An 11,120-nucleotide genomic window follows, 5' to 3' on the forward strand; every position below is an offset into this window, starting at 1 on the left:
GCCTCCGCATCACTAGCGTCAATGGCTGAAAATTTTCAGCGTTCTGCAATTGAATTTGCTTGTTCTATGTAACACAACTCTTCCACCCACTTTCGTACCTTTCAGGTTTCCTCTTTTTTATATGTCTTCCACCATCTCATTATTATTTTATTCTAATTCTGCATATTCGTTGCGCCATAGATAACATAGACAAGATCATATTCGTTGGCACTGATATGCAGAAAGAACAGGCTATTTGTTGTATGTTGAATTTTCGCATGGTTTTATTGTATTGCTTTTTTATTTGTTTTGTGGGATATATTTTTCACCTTATGAGGAACTAGCATTTGGGGGATATCTATAATTTGTTGGCAATTATACAAGCAAAGTTTTCTTGCTCTGTGGGTGATCTTTTAGGTATCTAGATTTATCACCAATTTATGATCTTTAGCCTTTTTGTTTTGCAGATGTATTGATGGTAGCACGGGAGAATCCGGCTTTAGGTGTCGGTTTTGCTATTTCTGTTGCGCTTCTTGTTACGAGGGGTATTTTCCCATCTTTTGCACATACAAGTAACAAGTTTTCCTGCACCGTACTACTTAAGTTTTTCTTAAAATGTTCAATTAAGGAATTTTGCATCTTTAATTGTATATTGTTACAAGGGGCTATACTGTGGCAAAACTGGGGAAACTAATGCAGGATCAATGCTTGTTTCTTTTTATTTGTGTAATTTCATTACACTCCTTTCTCTTTTTGCTATTAGGTATGTCTTTGCTGTCACCACTAGAAATCAGCATAGTACGTCGTACTAAAACTCATTGATTTCATGATTTGACTCTTGGCAGTTTCCTTTTATTGTTGAACTTCTCACTTGCATTTGAATTTCCAACAATATATGAATTAAGGACAATGAACCACAACAAAGTATAACAATAAACAAATTCTTGAATAGTATCCACAATTAGTTTCACTTCACTAATAATCCATGTTAAACACAATAAACTATTTGTTGTGTGAAGCAGTCTTATTTTTATCCTCAATCCTCACATAAAATGCAATTCTATTTATCCCTGTTAATTGTTGTTATATGGACTGGTATGCAGTTTAAAAATGATTAAGTTAAAGTAAGTTTTGGTTGATAAGTAATAACTTTTGTCTCTATGTGCACTCTTTTGCAGGTAGTCACAAATCTACTAAACAGTGAACATTGGTCTGAGACCAATAAAAATTTAACCTTTCTGATGTAATTAGGATTTGTTGGATTTGATGAAGATAATGGAGATGATGACATTGATAGCTATCATATTGAATAGTATTTGTTTTTATTTTATTAATTTGGTTGTATCATATACTTGATCATACTTAGTTTTTTTTTTGGATCATGCTTGAATTAATGCTTAGTTTTGATTTTTGAACATGATATAAATTGTGTCGGAGTATTGCAATAGTATTTCAATTAAAGACTAATGTGAAATATTTAAAAAATGTATTTATAATAATGTTTTCATATATTTTTAGTTGAACTTTTCATATAAATAAAGAATTAGAAGAAATTTGAAAATAATATTGAGGCAAAAATTACCTGGGGATTTTCGGGTGCAAAATTTCATATGGATTTACCTGCGGATTTTCATGCGAACAATATTTGCAGGAATGGTGCTACAAATGTTTCTGCATGAAAAGTTGTAAGAAAATGCTTTAAGTTTACTAGTTGTTTGCTGCGGAATTCATCTACTTTTCCTGCGGATTTATCCGCAAGTATATTACCTGCGGATTTAAAAATCCTCAGGAAACAATTATCCACGAAGGTTTTACGTGGGGAATTAGTTCCGCCAATAAATCCGCAGGTAACGTGTGTTCCTGCGGATTTTTAGTTGAAATCCGCAGGAAAATCCGCAGGTAAAATGCTGATTTCTAGTAGTGTGGTGTGACTTGAAAAAATGAAACTTCATCAAGTTTTGGACTAAAATTCTATTTGAGAGACTAAAACTGGGAATAAATAAAATTAGGGGATTACTTTTGTGATTTAATTAAAATAAGAGATCAAAACTGTAATTAAACAAAAAAATAAAAATAAAAATCTAATGAAGCATTAGTAGTGCATGATAACATCTAATAGAAATAATCCGATATATCCAAATTTAAGAATGTTCCGAATAATTTACCTGAACATCTAATTTTGCTTCTATAATATTCTAACCACTAAACGGATCTTTAAGGTATATTAATAAATTTTCAATTTATAGTTAGATAGTGGATCTTTAAGGTATATTAATAAATTTTCAATTTATAGTTAGATAGTGGATCTTTAAGGTATATTAATAAATTTTCAATTTATAGTTAGATAGTATATTAATTTGATATTGCACAATAATCAATTTAATGTGTAAGAACTTGCATAAAGTATTTCCTATCCTCATTTTTTACAGTCCTTCACTAAATATATTATTTATTTCAATTTCATAATATTGATGTATCAAAAACTTATCTTACTTTTTGTTTTTCCTAAATAATAAAATCGTAAATTTGTTTAATTATTATGGTGTACGTTTTGATATTTAAATATAAAAAATTAGGTTGCAAACGAATACTTTGTACATTAAAAGGTTCGTCAAAAAATTATGGTTAGTTTCCATGAAAAATTAAATTTCATTGATTATTGTTGAACAATAACAATAATTTTAAATTATTATTATTGTTGAAGTTCTTAATTTATAGTCTAGTGTGAACTAATCATTATTTTAATTAATTTATTTTATTTTTTGTTAAGTAGGGTAAAATAAGAAATTGTTGGGAAATTGGCATGCTGAAAATTGACATGCTCGAAATAGTTGATTATTATTTTAATTACTGACATGATATTGATATTATGAATATGATATTGTTGTTGTGAATATGTACTGAATATAGTACTAATGTAATTGAACTTGTTGTTGTGAATATGTTTGAATTAAAAAATTGTAATTGTGTCAATATGTGCTTGATGAATATGATTTTGAATTTTTTTTTGAAAGAAAGCGCTTTTAAAAGAAAATGTCATTAAAGACGTATTTATACAAATCAGCATTTTACATTGCTTTTTAGAATAGATTTACAGCGCTTTTTTGAAGAAAAAAAAAAACGTTGTAAAACTAGTATAATAATGCACTTATTACAACGTTTTTTTTGAAAAAAGTGTTGTAAAACTAGTATAACTAGTATAACAAACACTTTTTAGAATAGATTTACAGCGCTTTTTAAAATATACATATTCCAACGTTTTTTTTGAAAAAAATGATGTAAACTATTATAACAAACGCACTACATATGCACCTATTGCAGCGCTTTTTAATAAAAGAGTTGTAAAATTAGTCTAAGAAAAGTGTTGAGCGCTATATATTACAGCGCTTTTTTATTTTAAATAGCGAGGTTGTATCTTTTAACAGTACTAGATACTACAACACTTAAAAACGTTGTAAACCTTAGACAACGTTTTTCTGAAGAAAAAACATTGTATAAGGTTTTGTGAAAATAAATGGTGTACCTTAGAAGCGCTTTTCCCAACGAGCGCCATTTATAAACAATATTACAAAAGTTAAAAAATGAGATAATTGCGCCTAGCAAACCAGTTCTTCGTTTTTATTCTAGTCAAAATATTTCATCTTCCTTGCTCAATGTAAACCACCACAAGAAACTCAAAAACGCAAACCACCAACCTAAAACCCTTCACATTCCTCGCTCAAATATGCAAAAACACAAACCATGAACTCGAAAACTCGATAACGCAAATGATTATCCCAAAACCATTCATCTTCCTCACTTAGAAATGCAAACAACCACCAGGAACTAAAAAATGCAAACCACCGATCCAAAACCCTTCATCTTCCTCACTCAACGCAATAATGCAAACGCTAAATGCAAACATAAAAGACATAAATCGGCCATTAGCACATATAATAAGTCTCTATAGCCTTTTATAAGAAAAATGTTTCGTCATTTATATTGATTAATTTTAACTGGAGATTTATTGTTCGTTTTCAAGTTTCGTTACAACTCTATTTTCATCAATGTTCAAACATTAAACCTCTCCTCTCAAACTTGTAAGTCTCTAACAAAAATTTAGAAGAAAATATTTGGACTGTTGTTTGTCAACTATGCTTTCATATTATTATTTTTAAGTTGCTGTTTATCATTGAATTGTTGCATCTGTTGCTAGTTGTTTGTCATTAGATTGTTATTTATTATTGTTTGTCAATTACTATAAGAATGTAGTAATAAAAATTTTGTTTATTGTTGTATGCCTTTGGATTGCTATTTATTGTTGTTTGTCAACTTCACCGACTTATTGTTGTTTGTCATATAGAGGTCTATAATAATGCTATAAGATATATTGTTGTTTCTCAACTTTGTTATTACATTGATGTATGTTTGTTGATTAATTAAGAAAATAGAGAGAACTATACGCTAACGACGATTAAATTGTACAACCAGATAACTGACACAATTGGCAAGACCTAAAATGTTTTTGTATACTCTAAACTTTTAAAAATTACATTGAAATTGGTTGTTTAACAAAGGTTAGAATCTTGAAAAATTTTGTGATTTATTGACGTTAGGAACTCAATTTATTTGAAATTCTTGATATATTAATTGACCGATTTTAGGAACTCATTAACTGGTACAATTCAGTTTGATAGTAAGATTTTAGAAACTCATTACGGATTTTACGATTTATAATTATACTAATAGAAAAATCAAACAAAAACAAATGTTTTAATAATATGAAGTATTTACTTTATTGCATTAAGCTATGGAGGTACCTAACTTGTGTTGTATTACCTGTGGAAAAGTATTTAAATTTTATAAGAACAAAATATTTATGTTACAAAAATTTGAAAAAAGAATAATTATTAATTGTGTAAAAATCAAATTATATAAGATAATTGTAGTTCGCGTAGTTGAATTTATTTTTACATATTTTCTTGTTATATAAGTTAATATAACTAAAAGATATGCATCACGTGAAAGAACATAATGTAGATTAATATGTGTATAAAGACTATAATTAATTTTTTCAATTTTTTAATTATTAAAAATTATAGTCTTATTTATTAGGAGCTCAATTTTTAACATTTGAACATGATATGTTATAATCATAAAGATATGTGACATAAACACTTGTTATTTATTGTCATTGAGTTTGTCGATAGTTTGTAAGTACTATGTTATTAGGTTGATGAAAAAGATCATTAGAAAATGTGATTACAAATACGTTATGTTAATTATATTCTATATAGTTTATATTATTTTAATATTTAATATTTTCATCTAATTAAGTTTAATTTAATTGCATTATATTTTGTAATACTTTGACTAATTCAAATGTCCTCAATTAATCTGAATATCAATTAACTGAAATTAATGAAAATTGATGTGAATATGTCTCGGATTAAAACTCATAAGACAAATTGATAACTACGTGTTGTTTTGATTATTTTATCATTGATTGTTAATTTTATCATTTGGCCGCTGCTGATTGTGTTTGTAACAAGTTTGCACATCACTTGACACAGGTTATAAATTAACTATATATATAACAATAATTTTGTTTTGTATAAGATATATGAATGTTTATGTTCCGAATCTAATTAACGATATATATAATTGAAATTGTGGATGTTTTGATTAAATTAATTCTTAAAAAATATTGTCAATAGGTTACATTACACAAAAGTTATTTAATGTACATTACAACATCGTTTTTCTTTAAAAGTATTATTATAAGTTACATTAGACAAAGAGTAAAAGAAAAAAGTTACATTAGATAATGCTATTTATTTAAAAAAATATATATTATCTATACATTTAACAGCGTTGAAATATACTGCGTTCGTAAACGATATTTAATGCTTAAAAAATATTGTCTAAAACTTTTTTTGATACCGTGAAAAATTTAAATTTAGAAGATAGTTATGTTATTAAAGGTAAATATTATAACAAAAAATAATTTTTTTTTACAGAAACAAAGGTGAAATTCATTAAAACTACGTTTTATATTATAATTTAATTGTATCCTAATAAATAACTTTATAACTAATTATAATATTGTAAATAATCTTGACATTCCATTTATTATTATTTAAAACATACCACTTTTTTTTTGTTGACTAAAAAGTATACCATTATTTATCAAGTCTTTTTTTGTTTTGGTCACAAAATGAAGTGAATTTTTTGTCAAGGCTTTAATATTGTTTTCTAATTACTATATTTAATATTCAACTACAAAATTAGAGTTTATATTTTTTATTTATGTAAAACTGATTTTTTATACTAGTTGTTGACTTAATTAAAACGAAATATCAATCATGCAAAAAAAGATAAGCATAAAATGATTTTATTTGTACGTGGTGTCACACAAAACATTTCACACATACATTCAATTATATATTGTTGTTGTCATGTATAAATATTTGTAGAAATATTTTAAAAATTATGCTACATATTGATATGATAATTTCATTTGAATGAATGAACGTATACATAAATTTTATACTATTACTACATATAAATAAACTGTAAAATAAAATACAGACCAAATAAATTTCAAAATCAAACATCAATATATTCAATTTGTTTTAAACTTTGTGTTTATTGATAATTTTATGAGAATGAATCAATTCTTTCTTTTTTTTTTTTAAGAATTTTTTTTCTCCAATTCTTATTGAGTTTAAATTTCATGCATTGTTTGTGTAATAAGTCTTATACAATATGCAAATCATAACCATGATATGGATATAGAAAAAGTAAAAAATTATTATTAATCTAACAATTGTGATTAATTGATAATATAAAATCTCGAATTTAGATCATCTCAATCAAATTTTTCCTCAATTCTCTCTATTTCTTTTAATTTAATTTAATTTTTTTTATCATATTAAAAGTTTATATCATATAGATCATATATATAAAATATTGCACAAATCTAAAACTATTTGAGATGTCGTTAAGTCTTATGAAAATTAATGGTATTATTTTAAATTGCATATACATGACGCTAATTTTAAATGATTTTTTTTTCTTATTTATGTGTCTCTCTTATTTTTGTCAAGAAAATTTTTGCTTTTTTTTTTCTTTTTTTCTTTTTATTTTCTGAATTATAAAATTTGTTCATTTGAGCCTAAAAACTCCAAAAATTATCTCCCCTTATCTTGTATTTTAATGTTTTTTTTCTTTTTTTTCTGAATTATAAAATTTGTTCATTTGAGCCTAAAAACTCCAAAAATTATCTCCCCTTATCTTGTATTTTAATGTTTTTTTTCTTTTTTTTCTGAATTATAAAATTTGTTCATTTGAGCCTAAAAACACCAAAAATTATCTCCCCTTATCTTGTATTTTAATGTTTTTTTTCTTTTTTTTCTGAATTATAAAATTTGTTCATTTGAGCCTAAAAACACCAAAAATTATCTCCCCTTATCTTGTATTTTAATTTTTTGACTCAAGTCCATAATCTTTTATGTTTCGTACGTACTCAAAAAATATATGTATTTTTTTTAGGAGAAAACAAATTTTTCTATCAACAATAATTTATGAATATCTACAATCTTCTTACACCTATTTAATATGATTATTTCTATTTTATTCTCTCTTGAAATGTTATTGAGATCTTTAGGTTTCTACATAATTTTTTATGCTTTTAATTTAGTCCCAAATCTATCTCTCTAAACTGTATACAGCACAACAATACCATTGATATTGAGTATTAGTGCAAATATTCTCTACATTCTCCGGTTAAGTGAAATCACATTTCAAAGAGAATAATAATATAGATAAAATTTAAGAGAAATTATACGGTACAATCTATATTAAAATTTAAGATGATAAATTATACAGTACAATAAAAAAAATGTATATTAATATTATAATTTTTTTTATTATTAATTATTTTTTATTTGTTAATATATGTATTATTACAGTATTTATTAAAATAGATTAAATTAAAAATTTTAATATATGAATGATATGTCATTCAACTATAGTGATTTAATTTTAATAATATCTAAATATATTAATTTTTCAATATAGCATAAAAGTTCCCAAAAATTAAAATTAAATACGAAAGTCGTAGCTCATAGTTTATTTATGTAGACTAGACGATATTCTGTTTGGAAAAAGAAATATAAAAAAAAAAGGCAAGCAAATCTTAAAAAATATAAAAATCCCATATATGTAATTAATATTGGCGTGTAGAGTAGTACAGTTATTGTAGACCAAAAAAAAGTAGTGCACTTACGCGGACACGGTTTCTTTTTCATTACCTAATTAAGAATTTGACAACTATACAAATTGTGCAAACCACTCACAACTGCACTCACTCGCCCTATTGACTCACCCAATGGCTGAACGACTTCACCCAAACACTTTACCAACCGACCCTCAAACGACGTCGTCTGAGGAAAACGCATTCGCTTCCAACGCTGTTCCAAAGCCTCCGGGGGAATCCTACATCATTCAGCTTCCCAAGGACCAGGTCTACCGCATCCCTCCTCCGGAGAATGCCCGTCGTTACCAAAACTACACTCGCAAGAAAAATCGTCGGAGTTGCTGTTGTCTCTGTTGGTTAATCGGCATTGTATTCACTCTGATCATGCTCGTTATCGTCGCGGCTTGCGTTTTTTACTTGATTTTCCGACCGCAAGTGCCTCAATTTTCAATCGATGGCGTCGCCGTTCAGGGAATGAACCTTACGTCGTCTTTGTCTACGATTTCGCCGGAGTGTGCCGTCTCCGTTAGTGATGATAACGGTAACAATAAGATTGGAATCTACTACGAGAAAGGTAGCATCGTTGAAATTTTTTACAGAGACATTAAGATCTGTAACGGAGCGTTACCGGTGTTTTATCAGCCGACAAATAGCGTGACGCGGTTTCAGACTGTGTTGAAGGGTAACGTCGTTGCACTTGCGGTATCGGACCGGAGGGCGTTGGTGAGGGCAGTTGCGAAACGGAGCGTGCCGTTAACGTTGAAATTGAGGGTACCGTTGAAATTTAAAGTGGGATCCGTTAAGACGGGGCAGTTCCTAGAATATAAGATGGAATGTGATCTGACGTTGGATCAGTTAACGGCGCAGTCGAAGATCACCGTTATTGAGGATTGTAATTCTGGATTTTATTTTGGTTCTGACTAACATATGTACATGTTAACATTTGCCTCTTATTTTTAGGGATTAAAATCATTGTTTTGATTCAGCGATATGATGAAACCGTTTGATTTTGATATTGAATACTTGTTTTGATTTTTACCCAAATATTACAAATATTTGAGAGAGAAAGAAAAAATGACAATGTATGGTCGGTGTAAATCAATGGTAAACCAAACCATGCATTTCCGTTAAATTTTGTATTTACGTGTAAAATATACATTATTTGATTTTTTTTACAATAAATGCATTATTTGATGAGTTTTTTTTTACCGTCATTATTTAACAAGTTTAATTGTATGTAACTGTAAAATATTATCCATCTCAACTATTTGTACACTCAATTTTAATAGTAGTTACGATGAAAATAAATTTTAAAAATATAACTGATTGACTGATAGTAAATGTATATGAATTAAATCTTTATTTGATTATATATTGTTAATTTATTTAAAGTTTAATGACTATATTGGAATATTCACTTTAGGATAATTATACCCTTAGATTTTAATATATGTCTATTTAAAAATAAGTATATATATATATATATATATATATATATATATATATATATATATAATATACTTTATATTAAAAATCTAATTATTTTTATTATATTTAAAAATAAGTATCTATAATATATTTTTTTCATGTAAGTCTATTTAATAACTGTCTTTTAAAAATAAATATTATATACTTTAATCTTATTGAATGTTAGTGTAAAATAAATTAGTTTATACAAACAATGCATATAATTTTTCTCATTTATTTGTGTTCTTTCTCTATGTCGTATAAAATAGGAGAAAAAACACCATAATTGAAACAAATGTTTTTTTTATGTATAAATAAATATCTGTTAATACCTAAAAATACTTTAAAAAAAATTCAATTATCCGCTAAACAGATATTGACATGAATATGAATAGTGTATATACTTCATTTTTATCCAATAGATAAGGTCCCCGAATAGTACTATTTATACCTTAAATACACATTGACGTCCATGTTCAATCACTACAAGAAATCCCCTCATTTGTGGCTAATTTTATAAATATTTTGTTGTCGAAAAAAACCTCACAAATTAGTGACCGAAAAAGTCCTCACAAATACAAAAATTCAAATTGGTCTTTATTTGTGGCTGAAAAAGCTCTCACAAAAAATTAAAATTTTAGCTGAATTATGTGGTTGTCTATGCCCTCACAAAATCACAACGTTGTCATTTTATGAGAGCTTAGGCCGCCAAAAAATTCAGCTGAAATTGGAGCCTTCTGTGAGGGCTTTTACAGCCACAAAATCAACCATTTGTGAGGGTAAAGGCCGCCACAAAGGCAAGTCATTTTGCTACATGGCTTTTAAAGCGCTTTTTGTGAAAGCGCTATAAAATACATGTGCTTTCATATAATTAAATGACATATTAGAGCGCTTTTTATACAAGCGTTGTAAAAGACTTGCGCTTTCCTCTACTGTGCGTCCATCTATTGCTCCTCCTTTGAAACAAATTGGATACGTTGCTTTAGGTACGTATTGTATTTATTAATTTTTTGTTGTCATTAAAACTGATAAATTTTTTACATAACAACCACATGAAATTGATTCAATTGATGATGGTTTATATCTTAGAGATGATCATGGTGAGGAAATTTGGATTAATCCATCGTTTCGTATCGTTAATGGACAAACAAATGTGAATTCCACCAGGAAAAGAAGAAGGACATCTTAATGTGTTTAATTGTTTTATATAAGCCATGTAATCTGAATTGAGTTCATGTAATTTTATTGTTTGATCTGCCAGAATTGAGCATTTTAGTATTTAGCTTGAACTGTATTTGATTTTTCTGCTTATACTTATTTTCTGCTTCTATTTAGTTTGATCTTAGTGTTTTATACTAAGTTCATGTAATTTAAGTGTTTGACCTGCCAAAACTGATTTTCTGCTTATATTGAACTTGAAAAAGCTTTGTTTGAG

The 11,120-nt window shown here is 27.2% G+C and overlaps 1 protein-coding gene and 1 long non-coding RNA gene across 2 annotated transcripts; both read left to right on the top strand.

Annotated features, from left to right (window-relative positions):
- Positions 1-1,369, top strand: LOC101511995 (uncharacterized). Its single transcript, XR_001143989.3, has 3 exons — positions 1-105; positions 447-524; positions 1,158-1,369. It is a non-coding gene; the product is annotated as an uncharacterized lncRNA (long non-coding RNA).
- Positions 1,370-8,290: 6,921 nt separating this feature from the next.
- Positions 8,291-9,350, top strand: LOC101512221 (NDR1/HIN1-like protein 13). Its single transcript, XM_004501917.4, has one exon. The coding sequence runs from the start codon at positions 8,351-8,353 to the stop codon at positions 9,140-9,142; it is 792 nt and encodes a 263-aa protein (XP_004501974.1). The 5' UTR covers positions 8,291-8,350; the 3' UTR covers positions 9,143-9,350.
- The last annotated feature ends 1,770 nt before the right edge of the window (positions 9,351-11,120 follow it).

Source organism: Cicer arietinum, chromosome 5 (genome assembly GCF_000331145.2).
Source record: "Cicer arietinum cultivar CDC Frontier isolate Library 1 chromosome 5, Cicar.CDCFrontier_v2.0, whole genome shotgun sequence".
NCBI classification, from domain to species: Eukaryota; Viridiplantae; Streptophyta; class Magnoliopsida; order Fabales; family Fabaceae; genus Cicer; species Cicer arietinum.